The sequence below is a fragment of the Moschus berezovskii genome, chromosome 8, assembly GCF_049115385.1.
Source record: "Moschus berezovskii isolate FMDL1 chromosome 8, NW_MosBer_1.0, whole genome shotgun sequence".
In the NCBI taxonomy this organism is placed as follows: domain Eukaryota; kingdom Metazoa; phylum Chordata; class Mammalia; order Artiodactyla; family Moschidae; genus Moschus; species Moschus berezovskii.
The window spans coordinates 49,891,853-49,916,602 of NC_142467.1; the positions used below are offsets into that span (position 1 = coordinate 49,891,853).

Sequence of the window (24,750 nt, forward strand, 5' to 3'; positions counted from 1 at the left end):
GCCTGCAAGGCCAGTACCTAGTTCCCCGATTTCCAGACCCTGGTAAGTGGCAAAGCCTTCCTTATTCTCCACTGCTACTTCAGACAGCCACTGTGAGCCGCGGGGAAGAAGCCACCAATTTGCTTGTGATTTAGATGAGTTTCTGGCCATGTCCAGGCCTCAGTGTCTCCAGTGGTGGAATGACCGGGTTGGAATTGAAAATGATGCGCATCTCTTCCAGGACTGGCGCTCGGATAAGCTGAGACTCCATGATCTAGGAATGTCTGATCAGGCCATTCCAGAGCTATTCCATCGAATTCCAAGCAGCCCCCCTCCCTCCTTTCCCCGGTCTGGGCCAGGGCGGAGGCTGGAGCCAGAGGGCCCAGCCGGCCTGGGCTTCCCGCCCGGGGGCGGAGCCGCCGCTGGACGCCCCGCCCCTCCACCTGGGGCTCGGCCCCGGCAGATGTTACAACTTTTTCTCATTCTCTCCCGCGGTGTCCCCCACAGACCCGCCCAACCCGTGCCGCCCTCCCCTTCTCCTCTGGGGTCCTGCCCACCTCCCTAAGGGGAGCCGACAGTTCTCCCGACTCCGGGCGGGGCGAGAGGCCGGGCCGGGGGCTGGAGGGTCGGGAGGAGGAGAAAGGGAAAGCAGAGGCGAGAGAAATTAGGAGGCGGGAGAAATCAAGGGCTAGAACGAAGAGGGGAGTCAGAGGATGGTCGAGAGCACTTTTTGGAAGCCGCCACACCGTGTCTCGGGCTGGCCTGGCTGAACTAGGGGAGAGGAACACGGGCGGCGCGGGGCGGCCGCTGGGGCGGCGGGAGGCTGCTGGTCGCGGGCCTGACCTCCTCAGAGCGCCCCGCTGCGGCCGCGCAGGTTCGGCCTCATTGTCCAGCCAGTCCGGGACCGGCCGCTGGGTCGCCCCCCAGGGACTCTGAGCGCTCTCGCAGCGCTCGGGCCAGCCGGCCGGCGGGCGTGCGGGCCGTGCGCCCTGGGCGCGCGAGGCGGTGAGGCCCTGGGAGCCCTGCGCGCCGGGACGCACGGGCCGGCATGGCGATGCACACCCTCACCGGCTTCTCTCTAGTCGGCCTGCTCGGCTTCGGCTACCTGTCCTGGGACTGGGCCAAGCCGAGCTTGGTGGCCGACGCGCCCGCGGAGGCCGGCGTGGAGCACCCCTCGGCTGCTCCACCACAGCCTCCCCACATCATATTCATCCTCACCGACGACCAGGGCTACCACGACGTGGGCTACCATGGCTCAGATATCGAAACCCCCACGCTGGACCGCCTGGCAGCCGAGGGTGTCAAGTTGGAGAATTATTATATCCAGCCCATCTGCACGCCTTCACGGAGCCAACTTCTCACCGGCAGGTAAGCATGACCCAAGCCACTGATGCTGGTCCAAGCCCCAAATAAACCCAGCTGTAGGTTTCACTTGTCCTGACATTAACACCACTGGGAGCTGGGAAGCATCGGCTCACAGCCAATTTTGGCTCCAGTTGACTGTGTGATCATTAGTAAAGACCTTTGCCCTTTCCGGACCTCTGTTTCCCTACCTGTACACTGAATGGGTTGGATCATCTCTGGGGATCTTCTCCCTCTGATGTTCTAGGACATTCAGACTCCACACCATGTGAAGGAGACATCTGATCATCTCTTTGTTAGAGGAACACGGAAGCCTCTGACACCTCGGTTTGAATGTTGCTTCTATTACTATTTGCATACCCTGAGGCCCTGAACAGGGTATGTAACTTCTCTAAGCCTCAGTTTTCTTGTCCATAAAATGGGGTGAAGAACAGTTTTTAATCTTGAAAAAGAGTGGTGAGGATGGAACCAGTTGCATATAGGCTGGTTGCTTATCAATAAATGGCAGCCTCTATGTTACTGGAAGGATTAGGGCCTCCAAATTGTTTAATGATGACATTGGGAGGAAGCCAAGGAATGGATAGGTGGAGGAGAAAGGCACACACAGGATGCCTGACCTGTGTAGCCTTAGGCTAGTTACTTCATTTCTCAAAGCCTCTGTTTTTTCATCTGCAAAATCCTCCCAAGTTGGCTGGGAGCCCCAAGGAGACGTGCTGCTTTCTCCATAAGGAGTTGTCCACAGGCAAGGTGGTAGGATTACAGGATTAATAGAGCAGGGAAACAGGAGGTGGGGGTGTGGAAGGCAAACTCTGGCCACTTAGGAGAAAATCCTTTGGCAAGGCTGAAGCTAATCCTCCTTGGATGGGGTCCAAGGCGTGCTTTCTCCCAAATTCCATCCAGAAGCCACTAGCGTGATCTCAGAAACCAGAGCCACAGTCTTCCTGTTTCCTGGATGGGAGAAACTGAGTCACAGAGTCAGGGAGGGCCAAACTCGGTGCCCGTGCCCAGCTTCGGAATGGGTAGGAGAGAAGGCTGAGAAGCCAGGTGCTTAGAGGGGCCCTGGAGCTGGGAATCAAATCGGTGCCTTTTCTTTCTTCAGTCTGGCACTTAGCATTTAGCTCGAGGAACTGAGAGAGAGAACCGGAAAGAGGAAGGGGCGCGAGTGTGTGAGTTGAGGGTGAGGGCCGACAGTTAAGACCAAATGTTAGCCGGCTTCCAGGAGAGGGGGAGGAATCTGCGTTCCCAAGAGCAGTGCACAAGTTAGCATTTCTCTCCGAGAGATGACTTTTGGTTTAAGCAGGGGAATGAGCAGCATGCAGGGCAGCGTTCCAGCCCTGCCACCTCCCCACCCCCCCATCTGCAGAGTTAGCTGAGCATGGCCGGGCAGTGTCTGCCCTCCGCCCCCTGCAGCTAGCTGGCTCCATCTGACTGATGCTGACTACTCTCATTAGTGTTTGTTAGTGCATCCAGTCGTGTTTGGTAAAGCTGGAGAGAGCCAGTTTCCCATGTTACTCACTTGCAGACAGACTAGTGACTCTTAGCTGGCCCACCCACTTTACCAAGCAGGGTTCTATGGTGTCCAGCCCCTGCGAAAAATAGGCCTGCTGCCACTTGGGGCCCTTGGGTACTTCTTGTATCAAATCTAATCGTTCATTAGCTTGACCCAGGGTCTGCAGAGGCCACATCAATGATAGGTTTTGAGTGTGAGTTACAGAGACCTGGGCTCAAAGCTCAGCGCTCCTGCTTGCCAGCTGTCTTGAACTTGGGCCTGTTACTGTACTCTTGGGAGCCTCAGTTTTATCATCAGTGAAATGGAGGTAATAACAGTCTTCACTGTAGGTTACTTAGGCAAAGTAAGTGAAATAGTGTGTGCAGCCTATAGTGTTAAAAATGGCAGTAGTAGTTAATGATAGCTAACAACCAAAACAGCTTTAAGATAAGGAAACCAAAACAAAAATGCACCCCAGTGTGTGGCTTAAAGGTATCAGGAATTTAGGTCATGACTGGCTTAACTTGGATGCCTGGGAGTGAGAAAAAGGTGTGGGGTTCTAATACACTTGTTAAGTTCCAGGCTTCTTACTTAGTCTGGGGCTTGTAAGCTTGAGTGAGGGTGACACTCTAAGCAGATAACATGGGCGCCTTGACCACAGAAGAAGAAATGGGATAGAAATGAATAAATGGGGAATGAAGAGTTCTGCTTACCCTTTGCTTCTGCCTCAGGGTGTTAGCCTGTGTGAGTGACCTGGATCTCAGGGCCACGTAAACTTGCAGGCAGGCACCTGAGAACTGGTCTCGTAACATTTAGGAGCTGGAAGGTTTTCACATGTGTCCCATTCCAACCAGCTCACTCCTCACATGAGCTAACTGGGGCCTCCATGGGGGGAAAGAAGTGGCAGCCTAATTTACCAGAAAAGGGTCTGTGTTTGGGGACTCTGATTGGCTTTATGTTCAAGTCCTGGCTCTGCTCCTGACCACCGAGTGAACTTAAGCGAAGTCTTTCCCTTCCTCTGAACCTTAATTTCTTTTTAAGTCGAGATGAATAAGCTAGAAAATGATTTGAGTCCCTTCTGGTTCTGAAATCCTTTGAGTGTCATTCTTCATTCATTCGTTTCATAAGTAGTTGAGTGTCCTTGAAACATCTCCGGAGAGCTAGGAATGCAAAGAGGAGTAAGGGGTGGTCTCATTAAATATCACTGGACCCAAGAACATGTATGTACACCAAGTAGAATCCTATGGTGAAGTTGGACCAGTGAAGGTTTGTACTAAATGCTGTAAGAACCCAGAAGCAAAAGTGGCTCATTCTTTGAGTGAGAAACTTTATAGTGGTGGTGACATTTGGGCTGGACTTTTAAGAGTGAATAGGAGTTTTCTTAGGAGAGTAGGACTTGCTCTAGACCCCATGACAAGTTAGTGGCTTAGAATGTAGGGACTCTGAAATCTGGAGTCAAACTGTTGGGGATACAAATCCCAATTCTAATGACTAATTGTGTGACTCACTGGTTAAATGGTTTAATTTACTGAGCCTCTGTTTTCTTATTTGGGAGATGGGAATAATAATAACGATAGGCACCCCTAGGTTAAAGTGAGGATTTAGTGAGATAATTCCTACAAAGGGCGTAGCACCGTAATACTGAGCATATTGAGCGCTTGGCATCAGCCTTTGTTACTGTTGTTGTCATGATTAGCCTGGGTTCAACTCTTAACTCCCCAACTTCCTAGCTGTGTGATACTGCTTGAGTGGCTTAACCACTCTGGGCTCTAACCTCCTCATCTGTAAGATGACAAATATTTGCTTCAGTTGATTTTGAGGATTCAGTGAGCTAATGCATTTGAAGTGCTGGGCACATTTGATAACACCTACTGTGCTTCCCTGGTAGCTCAGCTGGTAAAGAATCCTCCTGCAATGCAGGAGACCCTGGTTCAGTTCCTGGGTTGGGAAGATCCCCTGGAGAAGGGATAGGCTACCCATCCCAGTATTGTTGGGCTTCCCTGGTGGCTCAGTTGGTAAAGAATCCGCCTGCAATGTGAGAGACCTGGGTTCGATTCCTGGGTTGGGAAGATCCCCTGGAGGAGGGCATGGCAACCCATTCCGGTATTCTTGCCTGCAAATACCCATGGACAGAGGAGCCTGGCAGGCTACAGTCCATGGAGTTGCAAAGAGTCAGACATGACTGAGCGACTAAGCACAGCACTGGTTACTTTACTTTTCTTGCTGGTAGTGCTGGGACCTAAGCCCACCTCGGAGTGAGTGTTGGAGGTTGGGGAGCCAGAACAGTGGTTTCTGCCTCACTAGTGATTTCTGTGTCCTCCCCTCTTCCCGCCAGATACCAGATCCACACAGGACTTCAGCACTCCATCATCCGCCCTCGGCAGCCCAACTGCCTGCCCCTGGACCAGGTGACACTGCCCCAGAAGCTTCAGGAGTTGGGCTACTCTACCCATATGGTGGGCAAGTGGCACCTGGGCTTCTACAGGAAGGAGTGCCTGCCCACACGCCGGGGCTTTGACACCTTCCTGGGCTCGCTCACAGGCAACGTGGACTACTACACCTATGACAACTGCGATGGCCCGGGGGTGTGCGGCTTCGACCTGCACGAGGGTGAGAACGTGGCCTGGGGGCTCAGCGGCCAGTACTCCACGCTGCTCTACGCCCAGCGCGTCAGCCACATCCTAGCCAACCACAGCCCCCAGCGGCCCCTCTTCCTCTACGTGGCCTTCCAGGCGGTCCACACGCCTCTGCAGTCCCCGCGCGAGTACCTGTACCGCTACCGCACCATGGGCAATGTGGCGCGGAGGAAGTACGCGGCCATGGTGACCTGCATGGACGAGGCCGTGCGCAACATCACCTGGGCCCTCAAGCGCCATGGTTTCTACAACAACAGCGTCATCATCTTCTCCAGTGACAACGGCGGCCAGACCTTCTCGGGGGGCAGCAACTGGCCACTGCGGGGACGCAAGGGCACTTACTGGGAAGGGGGTGTGCGGGGCCTGGGCTTTGTCCACAGCCCCCTGCTCAAGAGAAAGCGACGGACAAGCCGGGCACTGGTGCACATCACTGACTGGTACCCGACCCTGGTGGCTCTGGCAGGGGGCACTGCCTCGGCGGCTGATGGGCTGGACGGTTATGATGTGTGGCCAGCCATCAGTGAGGGCCGGGCCTCACCACGGACAGAGATTCTGCACAACATTGACCCACTCTACAACCATGCCCGGCACGGCTCCCTGGAGGGTGGCTTCGGTATCTGGAATACCGCCGTGCAGGCCGCCATCCGCGTAGGTGAGTGGAAGCTGCTCACAGGAGACCCTGGCTATGGCGACTGGATTCCACCCCAGACGCTGGCCGCCTTCCCTGGCAGTTGGTGGAACCTGGAGCGGATGGCCAGTGCCCGCCAGGCCGTGTGGCTGTTCAACATCAGTGCTGACCCCTACGAACGGGAGGACCTCGCTGGGCAGCGGCCGGATGTGGTCCGAGCCCTGCTCACCCGGTTGGTGGACTATAACCGCACAGCTATCCCTGTGCGATACCCAGCTGAGAATCCCCGGGCCCATCCTGACTTTAATGGGGGTGCATGGGGACCTTGGGCCAGTGATGAGGAAGAAGATGAAGAGGAGGAGGAAGGCAGGGCTCAAAGCCAGTCCAGGGGGCGACGCAAGAAAAAATGCAAGATTTGCAAGCTGAGATCCTTTTTCCGTAAACTCAACACCAGACTGATGTCCCATCGGATCTGATGGGCGGGGCTGAGATACTTTCCCACACAAACTGGCCCTGTTCCTCACCAGGGAGGGGCTTCCAGTCAAGTCCTCCTCTTCAGGGAAATGGGGGCCATAGAGTCTCTCAGTTGAAGGGTGGGCAGCTTGGTTTGGAGCTTGGGGGAGAATAAACAAGACTGGGATGCCCGGGGTCCCAGTCCTGCCTCTCTGTTGACTTGCTCTGTGACCTTGGGTGACCTGCACGAGCTCTCTGAGCCTCATTTTCCTCATCTGGAGAATGAGCTCTAATGACTTTGTCGCTCTGTGGTGTGGATCTGGTGCCTGGGACCACGGTGAAGTTCCCACCACCTTTGTTACCACCTAGCTCACTTAAGGCCTTACTCTTGAACCCTGAACCTTTGTGGTACTTCCTGGGTGAGGAGCCACCCGGAGGCAGCTCCAGGCCTGGACCCGAGCTGAGGCATGATGATCTTAACCTCTGTCTGAAGCCATGCCCTGAGTACTGAGGTTGGAGGTACAGGGACCTGGGACCTTCCTGGATCCTCACGAGGCCTGGGCCAGTCCTGGGGACAGACTGGTGGTGGTGAGCTCCCCTTCCTGGGAGGGAAGGGGAGGACTGGGCCTGGCTGTTAGCTGCTGCAGGATCAAAAGTAGTGGAAACAACTGTGCAAAGAGCCCTGCGCCAACCATCAGAGAATCTGGGTTCTGCTCTGTTGGGCCCAGTTCCCTTTCCTGGGCCTTGAATTCCACACCTGCACAAGGGGATGCTAGCCCTGGCTCTGCCTACCTCACAGGCCTGCAGAGAACCGGCCGCAGTAATGGTTGTAGAGGAACCCGTGAACTTGATTAAAACACAGGAATGCAGAAGCAAGGGCTGCAGTGCTGTTGTGAGCTGGTGTGTGTGTGTGCGCTTGCGTCCTGGGCCAGGTGTGAGCTCACCATTGGTCCTGGGTATGATCCAGGGGACAGAACATGTGGGTTCTGGCCCAGTCTTGCCCCAGATCCTCTGTGTGGCCTCGGGCCCCCTCTGGACCTCACTGTCCCTGTGTACAGTGAATGAACTGAGAACCCTCCCCCTAGGTGTTCTGGGCACCACTGGGCATGCGTGTACGTTGGGGGACACAGGCTGGGCGGTGGGGAGGAGGGCGTGGGGGTTTCAGGGCTCGCTGGCTGGGTAGCGGCCTCTATCCGCACACTGCGTTCTGCATATCTCCCCTCAGCTTCCAGTCCGTGCAGCGTGTGTAGGCGAAAGCCCTGCTGTGAATTTTGAAAATAGTTATTTTTGTCTCTGGCAAAGGAGGCCTGTTAGGACTCGTCAGCATGTGGATGAGCGGGATGGGTTGGGTGGGGTGGGGTGGGGTGGGTGCGGTGCAGTGAGGGGGGTTCAAGACTTGGTGGCGGAGCGGCAGTCCTACTGCAGAGTGTGGCTGAGCCCAGGAGTGACGGTCTGGCTGGGGCTGCACAGTGGAGGTGACCTCCATGTTCTGGGCCCCTTCCCCCTAGCCCTGCTCTCGTTTCCCTATTCTGGCTTCCCTCAACCAGAACCCTTCTCTGTCTCCAGAATGTCAATACCTGGGTCGTGATGAGTCAGGGGCCACGACCAGCTGAGGCCTCCGGGTTCTGGCCACCCTTAGCATTTCTGCCTGCTCTGGAGGGGAACTCTGCGATCCCAGGTCCAGCATACCCCAGGGCTGGCTCATCTCTGGTCTGCCACTTACCTGAGATATCGCAGCTCTGCAGGACCCTTGTCTCAGTTGTGTGGGCTGGGCCCTTCCAGAGTGGTATGGAGCCAGGACTCCCCTGCTGCCCCAGACTCACACCAGCTGAGCAGAGGCCTCTTATGTGTGCTGAGTTGGCTCTGTCTGAGCAGCCCCGCCTCCAGCTTCAGCCAGCCCTACTTCTCTGCCTTTGGGGGCCACGAGTGCAGGACCATAAAAGTCCCATTTCTGCTTGTTCCTAGGCACCAAGGCATCCCCTCTGTGGCGCACTGGGCCCTAAACATGGAGAGCCCACCTGGGACGGTGGCTTGAGGCTGGTGCCCTCTCCTGCTGCCCTGAGAAGGAGGCCCGATCTTATCTTCAACCCAGCCTAGAGCTCATCAGCCTCAGTCTCCTGCCCGACCCAGAAACCAGCAAACAGGCCAGGAGCCCCACTCAGGTTCAGCCTGTGACCCTGACCATGGCCCAGCAGACACCAAGCCTACCTAACCAGGGTGCTGGTAGCTGACTGGGGCCTGGGACTGGTAGAGGGTCTCAGGATAAGGAGCAGCTCAGGGCTCAGAGCAATGTGATGAGAGGCTCAACCTGCTTGCCATGGCTTCTGCTCCGCTCAGCAAGGAGCATGTTGCCCAGTCCCCTTCCTCCCACTGCCTATGGCTCCTACCTTCCCCTGCAGCCAGGGCACCTGGGTCTGGACTCTGCATCAGGCCTCTGAATGGCATTCCCAGGCAGATGCTTGCAGCATCTATGGCGTGGAGGGGTAGAAGGGTGGGCAGAACAGAGGCAGCTCTGGCCCCTGGTCATAGATCTGGGGGGAGCGGGGCCCGGAGATGCCAGACAGTTCCCCTCTTTTCCCCTTGACTGGACCAAACAGCCAGAGATCTGCCAGCCAGATGGTTTACAGCCAGGGGTGGCCCTGTCCGAGCTGCACCCTGTCTGTGGCATCCTGGGCAGGGATGACCGGGCCCCTCGGAGAACCCCAACCTGGTTGGAGGAGCAGGGCTCTAGGCACATCCCCTGCTGGGCCTTGGCACCATGTCCTCCTTTCTGTTGGTGCCTATTGGGCACCTTGGGACCTAGGCAAGTAGCCCTGACTGTAGGAAAGAGACGGGCAGAGGAGGATAAGGGAAGGAGCACTGTGGTGGGAGTCAGGTATTTTAGATTGTCATCCTGACAGCCCCTGACTTCAGCGACTGCATGAGGGCGGCTTCCTCTCTGGGCCTTAGTCCCCTGTCCATAAGGGGATGGGGCTGACTCTGGGCCTGTCCAGCCCTAGTGGAGTCCTACAAACAGGGCAGGGGTGCTGAAGCCAAACAGATCCTCGACTAGTGGGTCTTGCCACATCTCTGCAAAGCAGGCGATGATTGTACCAATCTCACGGACATTTGTTGTGAGGTATAAAAATAGTGCAATATGTAAAGTGCTTAGCACAGGGCTTGGCTCTAAAGTGGAAAGAACTATTTTTCATGTCCTTGGAGTCAGTGAAGGAACATCTTGTCTTTACATTTCTCAGGAAGAAACGGAGGCCTCAGTGGGAAAGAACTGCCATAAGCACTCACCGCCAACGGCAGGACTTGAACTTGGGTCCTCAAGCCGCAGGTTGTGCCGTGCAAACCTGGGCCCAGTAGCTGTTGTCCTCTGTCTCTTGGTTCCCTGCTTCCCTCTCCCCTGCAAGGAGTGACACCTCTGTGGGACACCTCAAGGCACTTGGCCTGACCCCTGCATCCTCTCCCTTCTGAGTGTGAGGCTGGCATTACTCACTGCAGTTAACGAACCAGATCACTCTCCACCCAGACCCTCCGTAGGCTCATTGCTCTCTTGGCCCACTTTCCACTGATTCTGCCCCCATGCTTACTGCCCTTAATGGGACAGGCCTCATGGGGACCGTGTGGATGGCACGTTTTCTATGGTGCCTGCCCAGGCCCTGCAGGACCCTGAGGCACTCGGGCATGTGCATGTGAGCTTGTGTAGGGGCTCTGGAAGGTGGCACATGAGTCAGCTGTCACCCACTGCTGTGACCCAGGAATTTGGCCCTGCTCCCCGTTTGTCCCTCCCCAGGTCCATGGCATACAGCCTGTGTTCCTGTTCCCTGTCCTAGCATGTAGAAGCCAAGCTCAGCACCATCCAGAGCATCCACCTCTGGCCACCAGGCTGTGGCAAGCAGGCCTGCTCTTGTGTACTGCATTCAAGTTGCAGCTGGGGGGGCGCGCATGTGGGCTCTCCTGCCTGCCGCTTCCCTGGGGAATGGGGAGTCTGGCAGAAACAGTCCCCCTGATGCAATCAGAGTCTTGTGCGCTCAGCACCATGCAGGCAGGGCTGGCTCCTCGCTGTCCGCCACCACTGGGCACAGCTACCAGCCTCTCGGGCACGGGGGAAGCAGTGAATTAGCAGTCGTGCCTCCTTGGCAGGGTGGCAGTTACAGTCAGGATAGGGGTTGCCTGTCTGAGGCAGTGCCCACACCCCTGTGCGAGGCCTTTGAAAGTTCGGAGGGGTGTGTGTGTGTGTGTGTGTGTGTATAACAAGGAGTTGCCAAGAAGATCTTTTCCTCTTCTCCATTTTCTTCCTCCCTCTCCATCCTCTCCAGTCATCTCTGCAACATCAGGACCCTACAGCCTGGGTCCTGCCCATCCCCTAGGACTGTGTGCACAGGGTCTAGGCCAGCACGGGGAGGAAGAAGACGAATGAAACTGACAGAGAGGAATGGAGACAGAAACTTGGGAAAGGGATAGAAAGGAAAGGAAAGACAGGGATACCTGAGAAGGAAGGGCTCAAGGGGAGCAAGGAAGGAGTGAGGAGAGGGGAGAGGCTCAGGCCAGCTCCAAGCCAAGCTGGACTATCACCTCCTTTATTCAGAACATTATATCCCCATTAATACAACCTCGGGGCACAATTCCCTTTTGTCCTCTTTGTTCATTTCTAAAGCAGCGTTAAGTTAGTTAGTACCTGACATGCTGGGCCTGTTCTCCTGCCCCAGTCCTTTGTTCTGCAGGAATGCTGCAAACCAGGACAGGCAAGGTGATGTCCAAACCTGAGCTCAGCTCCAGTGGGAACTCAGAGAATGGCACCTGGGAGTGATGTGTCCTTCCATGATTCAGAGGGAGCAGTATGAAGAGGGAGTGACTTTTGAATTTCTTACTAAGAATCATTTCCCATCTTTTGAGCATTTACATCATGTCAGACACTGTGCTCATCTCATTTAATCCTTAGAACAGCCTTGGAGCTAGGGAATGTTAGCTCTGTTTTGCAGATTAAGAAATCAAGGCACAGAGAAGCTAGGATACTCATCCCCAGTCACACAGCCTGTAGGTCATGGAGTCACTCTAACCACTGCCCAATGCTGCCTCCTCTCCTCTGGGCAATGACTCAGGTGCCCTCAATGGTCGCTAAGCACGGTTCCAGTGCTTTCATGTGTGGAAGCAGTCTCCTCCTGGGGACAGGCTAGCAGGTCTGGGATACGGGGGTGGCGGTGCAGCCTTTCCTCAGCTCGCCTGCGATCGCCTCTAGCCTTTAGATGTATATTCTGTGCCCTGCCCGCTACCCACCAGCTGTGCAGCCCCTGTGCAAAGGCCTCTCTTCTCTGCCTCTGAATTGCAACGTTGGCGTCAAAGCGGGAAGCATATTGTGCACAGAAACAAAACTGAGTGGCTTTTCCTTTTTCTGAAGGTGGTAATGGTGCAATTAGTGGCTAAGCCATTTACCCCCTCCTCCTTGACTCTCCTCCCCTCCTTCCCTCTGCCTCCCTCCTGTTTCTCTCCTGGGAAGAAGTGGCTGCATCAGAGTCAATTCCATCATTCTCTCCCACTCCTGACTCGCCCAGGAAGAGGGACAGAACTGGAGAGTACCCAGATTTCCCCAGGGACCCTAGGGGACCTAAGGTTGTACAGTCAGGGATCTGCTGGGGTTGGGGATTACCAACAAGCAGATAATGTGTCTACTATGTGAGGTGACCAGTAAGGTGATCTGGAGATTCTGAAGGGCTGGGCTAGAAACCCAAGAGAGTTGGGATCCTGGATCCTTTTATTGTGTGGTCGTTGTCGGCGAGTGCTGGCATGGAGGGCTGCAAAGGGAGCTTGAATGGAGGAGGTGGGTGTGAGGGTCTGAGATTCTGACTTCAAGCTGCAGTGATGGGAGCAGTCGTTGTCTCACTTTAGATCTTCTTTTTGCCGCTAAACGGAGAAGGCAATGGCAAGCCACTCCAGAACTATTGCCTGGAAAATCCCATGGATGGAGGAGCCTGGTAGGCTGCAGTCCGCGGGTCGCTAGGGGTCGGACACGACTGAGCGATTTCACTTTCACTTTTCACTTTCACACATTGGAGAGGGAAATGGCAACCCACTCCAGTGTTCTTGCCTGGAGAATCCCAGGGATGGGGAAGCCTGGTGGGCTTCCATCTATGGGGTCACACAGAGTCGGACACGACTGAAGTGACATAGCAGCAGCAGCAGCAGAAACTGAAAAGAGGCCTCATGTTTACATGCTTCACAAAGGCCTCCGCAGCTCTCACCTACTCTGTCTTCACAGCCTTCCTTTCCAGAGGCAGCTAAGAGGAGCGAGAGGCTCAGAGAGGGGCTGTGACTTTCCCAGCATCACACAGTCAATATGTTAAGACTGGAATTGAACTCAGATCTTTAAATGCCAGTTCTTTTTCTTCTTAACCCCCAGGTCTTGGGGTGAGATCTTGGGGCCAGAGATGTGGTTACCGCCCTGAAGAATTGAAATTGGCAGGGAACGTGCCCACAAAATTTGGGAATGAGAATTTTAGGGCAGGTCCATGGCCACTCCCCTCCAAGCCAGGCCATGCTCCCCTCCCCACTGCTGCTTCCGCCTCTTTCACCTTGACGTGGAGCACAAGCAGAAACTGGGACATGAGCCCCAGGAGACCAGATCTCCATGGCCCCTCCGGGGGCCTGGGCTAAGAGCGTGGCTAAGGAAGAGACTTCAGGAGGGACAGCTGACTGTGTTAGCTGAGAGCGGCTGGGATGAATGGGCTGCCGGGGATGTTCCCTCCAGAACCCCAATAGCTCCTCTGCACTTCTGCCCCTAGCTAGAGTGCCAGCGTGATGGACAAGGTGGTAAAGAACAGAGAAAGAGAGAGCAAAATAAGAAAGACAGAGGCAGAGGCAAAACAAATTAGAAGGGAGCAGAGAGATAGTTACAGAGGCTACAGTGATCTACTGAGAGAGAGAGATCCCAATGAATTAGCCATCGTTTCCCTGTAAACCTTAGAACCTGGCAGTTGCCAGGGCAACGGGGCAATACCTGTCTCTCCAGAGGAGATGAAGTTGCCAGGGTAACTGCTTCCTGTCTTTTTTGGGGACCATCCGGAATGTGGCACCCACTGGCCGTTACCATGGTAACTGCCTTTTGCCCCACTTAATCCCATCCTGTCTGTTACAAGGGCCCCACAGTTAGAAGTGGGGGTGGCGGGAAGACTGAAGATCACTTGTGGACTAAGTTTGTTCTCCTCCCCTTCTGCCAGCCCCTCCGTAAGTCCATCACCTTGGGGGTGCTGGGTCCACCCACCCCCGGGCCCCCACAGGCCTGCAGTATTGTGTGTGGTGGGGCCAGAGTGTCCGGGAGCAGGTTTTGCAGTGGAAGGAAGGCAGGTGTTGGGGAGGCAGTTACCGGGGCAACGGGAACAGGGCGTTTCGGAGGTGGTTGCCATGGGGACCTGGATGCTGACGAAGGCTCGCGAGGCTGTGAGCAGCCACAGTGCTCTGCTCAGAAGCCCGGGGCTCGTCAGTCAAGCCGGTTCTCAGTTCGCACTTGGCAGCACGGGCAGGCGAGTGGCCCCTAGTTCTGGGGGCAGTTGCGTTCCGGCCCTGGTCCTGCAGCCCCGAGCCTCGCCTGCCCGCCCAGCGCCAGCATGGCCACCATCACCTGCACCCGCTTCACGGAAGAGTACCAGCTCTTCGAGGAACTGGGAAAGTGAGTCGCACCTCAGAGCGTCCTGGAGGGCTCAGGGGGCTCAGCGCCATGGGTGGGGGCGTGCATCCGCACAGCAACCCGTGCACATATGGGAAGGAAGGCTGAGTGTGCTTGGAGGTGCTTGCATGTGCAGAGCGCCTAGAGTTGGGCACAGGCATGTTTGCCAAGATGTGCCAAGGCTAGCTGCATGAGTGTGTGTGTAGAGAAGAAGGGTTGACAGTGCGTGGCAGTGTCTGCATGCAAACACAAACACATACACACACAACTGCACATGACCTGGGCACACACAGATGCTTAGAAATTCAGGATTTAAAAGGGTTCTTCCCAGTCAGCTGAGTCCAAGGCTGGGATCCCCTGTTGAGTTTTTTTCTTGAGGTGGCCATCTGGCCTCAACTTGGTTACTTCTGGTGACAGAGAGCTCATCATCTCCTGGGTAGTTCCTCCTGCCTTTAGGCACCTACAGCGGCTGTGCAGAGTGGTCGACTTCTCCTTATAAGCACAGCCCCTCCCCACCTTCCCCCTGCCCGCTCTGCCGAGGGTGAGAGCAATGGTACAGCAGGGGTTAATAACTGAGCCACTGTTGAGACTTCTTGGGTGTTGGGAGGAGGGGAGAGACAGTCACTGAGCTGTGGGAGGGGGGATTCTGCTAATGCAGAGGCTCATGATGTGAGGGTGCACCAGCTCTGGGCCCTTGGCAAAGTTGTCCAGCCTCAGAGCTCATTTCCTGCCTTTGATGCCTGGTGTGGAGAGAAAGCTGGGGGGAGGTGGGGCAGGGAGAGGAGAGCCCCTTGGGATAGCCCCATGGATTTTGGAGTGTCCGGGGAGCACTCCAGGTGCCGCCAGCTAGGTTTGTGAAGCATCTGGAGATAGAGCCACAGTAGGGGTACAGTTTGGAGGCAGAGTTTGCCCTGTGGGCACTGCAGCTCTGATGCCCTGGGTGGCCCCTGATATAGTAGCAGGAGTGCAGGGGAGAGGCACCCTGCAAGCAGGTATGTGCTGCTGTAAGGTCTGAATATGCACACGCAAGGGTGCATTCTGATGTGTGTTGCTGTGTAAGCACTGACTCTGTGGTACACTTGCGTGCACTGAAAAGGTGTGCAAGTGTTCTTGTGTATGTGCCCTGGGGGAAGGTACTGGTGTGTGCTTTATGTGGAAGTCCTGAAAATGCAAGTGTGCCCTGAAGGGGTGGATGGATGCAAGTGGCACAAGGAGGTCCGTTGGCTGATTTGCATGAGAACGAAGGTGCATACATGCGTCACTTGTGTACACATGTATGGCCGGTCAGAGCTGTGTGCACACCAGCTGTATGTAAATATGTGTCTGTGTAAGGACGCGCAGGTGGGGCTTGGGCTGGCTGGCGTCCCTGTGAGTCTGGGTATGGACATCTGTGTGGACTGGGGGCCATATCCATGGGAAGGTTTATGTGTGTGTGTCTGAGGCCTGGGCCCATGGACTCGGGTGGGAGTGTGGGTGCTGAAGGCATGCGCAAGCTCAGGCTGGTGTCTGCATGTGTGTGGGAGGTGGGCCCGTGACTGTGTACAAGTAGGCTGCCCGCATACACGCATGCACACACACACTTGCACACCAGGCTATCCTGACACCAACAGGCACACACCAGACCCTTGTACAGACACACACCCTGTGCAGACGTGTGCTCACTCCTGTCTTTCTGAGTATGTTTTGGTCCTGGGGGTGGGGTGTGGACAGCAGGAATGAAATGTTTAGGGCTGCTCTGGAGGACCCAGGCTGTCTGCCGCACTTGTGCAGGGACCCCCTCACAGCTGGATTCCGGCATCCACCGGAGCCAAGGATTCCCTGATGAGCTGGGTGCTGCCTTTCAGGGCGCCCCCAAGGCTCAGTTCTGGGAGGACGGCGTCATAGAGTGCAGTGAAATGGAGTGGAGACGTGACCCAGGCGCTTACAAACCTGCTCCCTTGCCCTCAGAGGGGATGGGCGCCATGGAGACTGGGTGGTCTGGGGGTGACTTGGCAGGGAGAGCCTGCTTGAGCCTTCTCGGCCCCACGGTCTGCCAGGGCTCTTGCAGGGATCAGGGCATGGGCAGAATTTCTGGCGACAGAGAGCCCTTTTGTGACCATGGCAGAAAGACTGAGGGTGGCAGGCATGGCCAGGCCTAATCTGATCAATTTCCTTCCACAATGACCAGTGCTGTTAACCTTTTCAAGGTCACGTATTCCTCCAGGAATCTGATGAAAGTCTATCTTCCCTAGAAAAATGCTTGAACTGACGAAATGGTGCGGGCAAGGTCAAGACTCGCCAGACGTCAGGAAGCCTAAGGATGGGGCCTGAGGATGCTTGTATTGGAAAAAAAGGAGATGAGGCGCTACCCCTCTGATGCCTGGGTTTAAAAGGCCAGGGTGCATCACTGGGGAGGCAGGGCTTTCCCGATTCACTCGAAGCTTCAATCCAAATGACCAGGTAGTGGCAGCACCCAGCACAGGGCACAAGGCCTGGTCCTTACCACCCATAGCGCTGTGACACTGGGCAGGCTATGGCACCTGTTTCCCACAGCCTGTAACCTGGAGACAAAGAGGCACTGCGAGGATGAAGTGAGATGGTTCTCATGAAGACACAGTGATGCTTGTGGCACCATGAGATCACCACTGCCCTCAAATGGGGGCTGGCACCTGCCAGGGCTTTGCTTTTTGACAGAAGTTTGCCCAGCTTGGCAGAAGGGGTTGACCAAGCCTTGCCCTTCACCCACCAGCCTGGCTGGGATGGGACAGCTCCTCTTCTGTCGGGATGAACAGTGCAGATGCCTACGGGAACCATCCTTCAAGGGGTGACCCAAGGTCCCAGCCAGCCAGGACCCTGCTGTTTCTACCTGTAAGCTGAGCTTCCATTTCCAGGAGCCCACTTCAGATCAGCAGCATGATGACTGCCAGAGGCAGCTAGGGTGGCCCTCCAAGGGGCCATGGGGGTCTTTGACCTCCTTTTGCAGGGCCCTGGCCTCCCAGCTGCAGAGAAGGACAGGAGGAGGACACAAGCCTCTTGAGGGATTCCTGGCGCCCTGCCCAGTGAGGCCTGGCTCCTGACTGCAGGCCTTCGAGGACCCCAGGGTAGGGCTGGCTGAGGATGTCAGAGGAGGGGCTCCTGCCCCTCCTAGGGGGCAGCCAGCTGAGGGGGTTGAGGGGTCGGGATCAGAATTAGTGCTCTGGGGCCTCTTGATGCTACTGGATGGAGTTCCCGCTGCAGCATACGATTCACATAAGCCAGGAACTTGATTCCAGTTTCCCTAGAGGGTTGGGGTGGGACTGTCTCTGGGGACCCAGAGACTAGCTCACTTCCTCCTCCCTTGACCCCTCCAGTCCTCCTTCCTCCCAAGGGAGAGGGAAACAGAAGCCCAGACCTTAGGAGCACAGAGGCTTGTTTGGAGGCAGAAGGCAGGTTGCAGCACCCCCAGCTCCAGGGTCAGAGTGGGCCTGGGTGCTAGGGCCAGAGTTCCATGCAGACCCAACCTTCTGGAAGATCAGGACCTGGGGTGGGTGGCGCAGCAGGGGGAGGAAGGGGTGAATTCCAGGAGATAGAGAAGGAGGATGCCTCCTCTAGCCCTTGACATTCTCTGGGCTTTGAATCCTAGTCCCAAGAGAGGTTAGTTAGGGAGTCAGAATTACCCTGCAGCCTGTGTAATCACTGGGCTGTACAGAGAGAGCCTGGGAAGGAGATTTTACTTGAGAGAGGGAGGGAGAAGGGAGGGAGGCTGGAGAGAACACAACCCAGTCTTTTCTCTCTAGAAACAGGGATCTGAAATTGACTCAAGGGTGGTGTTGGAGCTGGGGGAAGGGCTGCAGGGGCCAGCAAAATTGCCCGAGGGAGAGGGGAGAGCTGGCTCTGGAGCCCCCATGGTTTTGCATCATGAACAAGGCTCAGGCTGGGCTGATCAGTGCGGTACACTGGAGACGAGAGGCATCTCCCTGTTTCGGGATGGGGTGGAGCGGGGAAGCCCAGGGTCCTGGATGCTTAGGTTCCTTCACTCTTGGACACAAGCTCTGACACCTGCAGGATGCATTTCTCAATCCCACTCTCTTCCTGGAAGGGCTTTTAGGATCCTCGGTCTAATACTGGAGAAGAGAAAATACCTGTGCAATGAGGCACTACCCCCGGCAAAGACAGGACAGTGCTTTTATTTTGCTTCTGACAACCTGTCACCCTCACAGTGCTTTGGGGCCAGTGTGGCACTTCTCCACCCACTAGCTCATCTCTGAGAGAGGGAGAGGACTTACTCGCCCATCTTACAGATGAGCAGGCTGAGGCTTGAGAAGGTGAAATGACTTGGCTCAGGGACTGGCAGTACTCAGGCTTGCACGTAGGTCCCCAGCACTGCGCATACGGAGAGAAGACTAATAAGGGGAACCCCTTGTGGTGCCCTGCCTGGGGAACACTTCCAGGGAAGAAGGGTGTGCCCTTGAAGGTGAGGGAACTCTGACCTGTCACTTATTTTCCCATCATGATTCTGCCTCTAATTGACTGCGCCAGTTTCCTTGTCCTTGGTGTACCTCAGCTTTACCATCTGTGAATTGGGGATCAGAGCACTTCTGCAGAGGCTGGAAGGCACCGTTAGAGTTGCTACCCTCTTTAGCCTCTGTCTGTGAAAGGCACCTGTGGGAAATTTCAGGTTTCCCAAACACCAGAGCTGGGAGGACCATAGACATTGTCTCCTCACAGCATCAATGGTGGAGCCAATGCCCAGAGAGACACAGTTTGCCCAAGGCCTCAGGAAGAGCCTGTGGCAACGGTAGCCAGGGTAGGGGGCCAGGTGATGTTCAGGGGCCGGCAGCTAAGGATGGGAAGTTGGTGGGCAAGTGGGACAAGGGAAGGGGACAGCCTTCCCCCACTCTTCTTCCAGGCCACCAGAGCGGAAGGCACGCACATGTTCTGGTGCTTGCCGCAGCCCTCCGCCCCCACGCGGCCGCCCCCACACAGGCTGAGACACACTGACACTGCTGAGCCCTGCTCCCGCCTGCCCGCCTCCCCGCACAGGCACGCGGCGACTGCTGCCAGCATCCCTGCAGTCTGAGGCCCCGGCCCTACCAGAGGGTGAGGGCACAGCCTTGCAACGCAGTGCCTGCATCCTGTTGCTAGTGCACGCGAGCACACACACACACACACACACACTCGGGTGCATATGGATGTGTGTGTGCAGACACACTGGCTCCAACGGCATCAAGCGAGAGCCGTGCCTCCCAGGGCAGGGAGAGCAAGATGACGCCGGGTGGGCTTCTGGGTTGCCCCCTGCCGCCGCCATCTCTGTCTCACTCTCCCTTGCTCTCGCCCTCTTGCTCCTGCCTTCTTTCTCTCTCTGCCCTTCCCTGTCTTACTCCCCACATCTCTCTGGGCCCTGTTTTTCTCTCTCCTTCCCTCTTTCATGTGCTGGCCCCTTGGCCACAGTCCACCCCTCCTGCATACACGCTGATGTGTCACGGTCTCTTCCGAGCCTCTCTGCGGTGCGGTAGGAAGCTTCCCAGCCCAAGCCAACCTGGCGCAACCTCTGCCCCACCACCCGGCATGGCACAGGCTGCTGAGGCCCAGCCCGGCACTAGATCGAGGTCCCTGTAGGACTTGGCTGCCCACCAAGATGTCAGGTGGGACTGTGAGGCTGGTGGGACCTTCTCTGCTAGAAAACACTGACGGCCTTGATGTCTCAGCGTCACATAAAAGGAGGAACAAGTCTGTGACCCTTGCATCCACTCAACAAGTATTTCCTGAGCACAGACTCTGTTCCTGGCCCTGGGCTGAGCCCAGCAGGTACCATGTGCCAGACTTATGTCATCTCTGCCCATTTGGGGCTCACAGTCTAGTGGAAATCTGGTTTTAACTAAGTCACTTCAGATATTGTTATTTAAATGCAACTGGATAAAGGCTATGAGCACAAACATGGGGTTATAAGCTACAAAGAGACCTCAACTGGTTGGGGTGATGGAGAAATCAGGGAAGACTCCCCCGAGGCAGTGACATTGGGGAGTGAAAGCTGAGTAAGAGCTGGTCAGAGGGAAGAGGGTGGAAGAGTGTTTCTCAGAGTGGAAACAGCACAGGCAAAGTCTCTGAGGTGTGTATTTTGATGGCGCATGTCAGCTCCAGGGGGATTGGTGGTCTTACTCTTCTTAGGCACGCTCTGTTGCTTTCAACTTTTTTTTTTTTGGCGGCACCATGGGGCATGCAGGATTTTAGTTTTCTGAGCAGGGATTGAACCTGTGCTCCCTGAAGTGGAAGCATGGAGTCTTAGCCACTGGACCACCAAGGAAGTCCTTGCCTTCGATTTTTGGATACCTAGGGGCTATAAGGAATATTAAAAAACCTGTAGCATGTCTAGAAGGGGTGGGAGGTGGGCCGGGTGGCCAAGGTCTGGAAGCCAAATCAGGTGAGAGAGGGCCAAGAAGCTGGGGACTTTAGCAGGGAAAAGAGACCCCTCAGGGGTATGGTCTCTCCCCTTATCCCTACAGGGACATCTTGGGCCCCAGAGATGAGAAAAGACTGCTCTGTATGGCTCTGGAGGGCAGAGCAGGGCCACATGTCTAGAGTAACAGGGAGGTAGATTTCAGCTTAACCTAAAGACATTTCTCATTGTCAGAACTGACCCTCTAACCCCAGATGAACATGTTCCTTGGGAAATATTGAGCATGTGGGAGCCCTCTTCTCACTGCTGTGTCTTGTTTCCCTCCTTGCCTGCATCCCTGTCCTTGTCTGGTAAGATGCTCTGCTACAAGTACAAAGTGGGAGATGGTTTAGGGGTCAGAATAGCCTCAATTGCATACAAATATTGGAATGAAGAGTGTTCCCTTGTCTTAGGGATGGGGAAATAAGGTCCATAGAGGGTCAGGGGCTTGGCTGAGGTCACACAAGTTAGTGACACATGAGATCTGGGCCCTTCAGCCTCTTTCCATTTCAATTCTTGGCTTTTCACCCCTTGGAGCCTTTCTCTCTGAAAGTCTTTGGGGTATACATGTGATTGGAGCCAGGCCAGGAGGCTCCCTGAAGCTGGAAGAAAGCAGCCCCTCACCATTTTCCGCTATTTTGCCTGCTATGATCCTGTCACCAAGCTCTGTGGATATATATTTTTTAATTTTCCTTTTTGTAACCCGTTCAAGAAAACCTAGGCACAGCCCAAACAAGGAACATGTTGGAACTTCTGTTGGTTCAATGTTCTCTGCAGCAAACAGACTCTTCTGGTTCCCAGGCCTTCTGTGTCCCCAGCAAGACTTCTGCTGGGTTGGCGTGGGGCAGGCCTGGGAGTGAGGGACGGCTTGAAGACACGGTGTGCTTGCAGCATCTTTTGGAGTCTGGAAGTGGGCGGCAGCAGCTGGGGTGGAGAAGAGGAGGGATATGTGGTTTCAGGAAAAGGTCCTAGGATTTTCTGGCTCTCAAATGCTAGTTTGTGGCGTTTGGGGAAGAGCTGCTATGCTAAGCTGGGGAGAAGAGAGAGAAGACCAAGCAAAGGGGATCCTGAGCCCCCAGCCCCTGCCACCTCTGCTCTGTTTGCCATCTGGGGCCCTGCATAGCTGTGTTTGTTTGTTATTGAGAAAGGATACTATTGCTTCAAAAGAAAAAAAAGAGAAGGCTTACAAATGATCAACAGTTGATTTCACAGATGGATAAACTGAAGCCCCCACAAAGTGAAGGGATTTGCTTAAAGTATATAGAGGTGGGTGTTATGGAAACAGGGGCTTCCCAGGTGGCTCTAGCGGTAAAGAACCCACCCGCCAATGCAGGAGACATAAGAGAAATGGGTTCGACCCCTGGGTTGGGAAGATCCCCTGGAGGAGGGCATAGCAACCCACTCCAGGATTCTTGCCTGGAGAATCCCATGGACAGAGGAGCCTTTGCAGTCCATAGGGTCGCAAAGAGTCAGACATGACTGAAGTGACTTAACACAAACACACACACATTATGCAAACAGGATGTTCCTTTCATTTCTGAATAAATCTGATCCCAGCTTTTTAACTGTTTGAGGAATCTAGACACCCTCAGAGAATCTCACTTGAGCCACAGTTGCCCCTCAAACCACATACTCATTCTGACTCACAGGATGTTGCATATAATTTCCCACAAATCCCCCACCCTAATACCCATCTGTGGACCCCAAGTTAAGGGAGTCTGAGAGTTTAGGGTATTGGAAAGAGCAAAGGATGATGATTCAGGACTCCTGGGTTCAAGGTCTTGGCCTCAGTTTCTTTACCTGTAGAATGGGGAGACAGTAGACCTCAATGGCAAGATATTACTGCAGTGTCTGCTGCAGCCACTTGTGGCCCACACTCTGGCCCCTCAGCTGGGGCTGCTCCAGTGACCAACCCCAGCTCTGTGCCTTCCCCCAGACTTTCAAACCCCATCTGCTCTGGGTTCCATGCCCCCAGGCCTTGCTCTGTGCCAAGTGATCAGACCAGCTAACCTGGACTGTGAGTTACTGACCACCAAGAAGTATTACAAGTTAATCCTCTCACAGGTAACAGGTCTGTCTACCTTTGAGCAGAAATTTTCTGAAATTACCCCAGCTCATTTCAGAGAGGTAGAATGCTTAGGCATATTAACCTGGAGTGGTGAGATTTGGAGAGAGAAAACTGGACTTTGATTAAGAGGTGCTGATCACACAGTATTTCTAGTGAGTAGCTAGAAATTTGGGACTAGAATTCTGAAGAGAGGAATGGCTGTGTAGAAGCAGATTTCAATCTTGGTTGATGGTCAGTGGCTTTCATCATTTTGCGGGGTTGGGGTGGGCAGGGGTGATGGTGGTGGTCAGAGGATCCCTTGTGAAGCTAATTAAAACTATGCATCCACTGCACAGAACAATGCACAGACACAGAATAATTTAGTTAAAATTTTAGGGATGTTCATGAATGCCCAGAGCCTCCCCAGAGGCCTCAGCTTAATGGTCCTGGGTAGAAGGGATGGCAGGGGAAGAGGTAAGGATGGGTGGAGAGAGAACAAGGAATAGAGATGTTCAGAGGGGGATGGGAGGGTTGAAGAAGTGAAAGTAAGTTGGGGGGGGTTGCCAAGGAGAGTGTGGTGACCCAGAAATGAGAGGGAAGACGGGCCTCAAACTGGGTAGCCACTGGGGCCAAATGTCACCTGTCGTGGGGCAGGCTAGGCAGATCAGGCCCATTGGGGGTTGTGGGGGGGGGGCACTGGGTGGGCGGGCCTGGCACAACTTTTCTTCCAGGGAGCTGGGGGTGGGAACCAGATTGTGGTGGGCTCATGAAGCGTGGGAAGTGGGAAGAGGAGGCGGCGAATGTCGGACACTTGCTCTGGAAGTTTGGCAGCAGAGAAAGGAGGAGGAAGGAAGTGGCCAAGTCTTGTGGGTCGAGAGACAGGCTCCTGGTTTTTCAGCTTTCAAGTTTGGAGGAAAGATGGTTGTTTATTTTTCCAGAATGAGGGAGTCCTGGGTGTGTTTGAGGAAGCAGCCAGTGAAAGGAAGACCCTAGAGACCGACGAGACTCCTGATAGTCAGACCCCGGAGGAGTGCAGGACTGTGCCCTTGTAAGCAGCGTCCATCCACATCTGCTGATACCCATAGGCACGCCCTGGGCTCTGGAGTGAAGGTGGGGAAGTTGCCTTGAGGGCAATTTGGCGGTAACTGACCGTGGGTCTCAGGGACCTTTCCCATCCCTGTGTAGCACATACTTCTCCCAGATGGCCCAGGAGGAAGTGGGGCTGCAGCTCAGCGTGGCCATCTTTCAAGTGGAAGGATAAGCAAGCTGATAGCCAAGCTGAGTGAGGACCCCAGGTGTTTGGAATTACTGCGAGTCAGCATTTTGGGGTATTTTGGGCCAGAGAGGGTGATGAGCCTCCTGTGGGCAAGCAGCCAGCAACTCCCAGGACACCATGCCTGCCAGGCAGCCAGAAAAGCAATTTCCCAGTGTAAATCTTTCTTTTCACGGCCCATTAGCACGTTCCCACATTTTCAGCCACGATGGACCCACTATCAGCTTGCCCTCGCCCTTCCCGTCTGTCTGTTGAACCAGGTGCTGCCTCCCTGCCTGCTTACACCCAAGGGCAGGTTGCTGGGGCCTGGGGAAGCACCCCATCCCCTCACGATGGTCCCCACACACCTACTTCCCTGGCTTGCTTCTTTCCTGAGCTTGGCAAACAAGGTCCATTTTGCTTCTGATGATGCCAGCTGTTCTCATCACTTCGGAGATAATGATGCCTATAAAAGGCGTTGTTTCCTGAGCATTTACTACACTCCAAGGATTGGGCTAAACCCACTGCATACCTTAGTCTCATATTGAATCCTTGAAACAACTGCTCAGGGTGGGTACTAGTCTTTACCTACATTTTACAGGGGAGGAAAATAGTCTTACCGAGGTTAAATAAATTGCTAGTAAGCGGCTGGACCACAATTTGCACTCTGGTTGGTCTGGTTCAGGACAGCCAGTTCTTATCCACATAGAACTTCACGATCCAACCTGGTGGTCACTAGCCACTTATAATTATTGAAGTGAAATAAAATTAAAAATTCATTTCTTCAGTCCAACTAACCACATTTCAAGTGCTCTATAGCCATAGGAGGCTAGCGCCTGTCACGATGGACAATATTTCCATC

General features: G+C 54.9%; 2 protein-coding genes across 3 annotated transcripts in view; both read left to right on the forward strand.

The window, feature by feature from the left end:
* Positions 1 to 458: 458 nt before the first annotated feature.
* ARSI (arylsulfatase family member I) lies at positions 459 to 7,411 on the forward strand. Its single transcript, XM_055431216.2, has 2 exons — positions 459 to 1,347; positions 5,166 to 7,411. The coding sequence occupies exons 1-2, from the start codon at positions 1,028 to 1,030 to the stop codon at positions 6,568 to 6,570; spliced, it is 1,725 nt and encodes a 574-aa protein (XP_055287191.2). The 5' UTR covers positions 459 to 1,027; the 3' UTR covers positions 6,571 to 7,411.
* Positions 7,412 to 14,136: 6,725 nt separating this feature from the next.
* The window catches only part of CAMK2A (calcium/calmodulin dependent protein kinase II alpha), a 60,752-nt gene continuing 50,138 nt past the window's right edge, over positions 14,137 to 24,750 (forward strand). For both annotated transcript variants that reach the window (XM_088838561.1, XM_088838562.1), the window contains exon 1: positions 14,137 to 14,198. In XM_088838561.1, coding sequence (XP_088694687.1) covers positions 14,137 to 14,198 — 62 coding nt within the window. The remainder of the gene's footprint in view (positions 14,199 to 24,750) is intronic.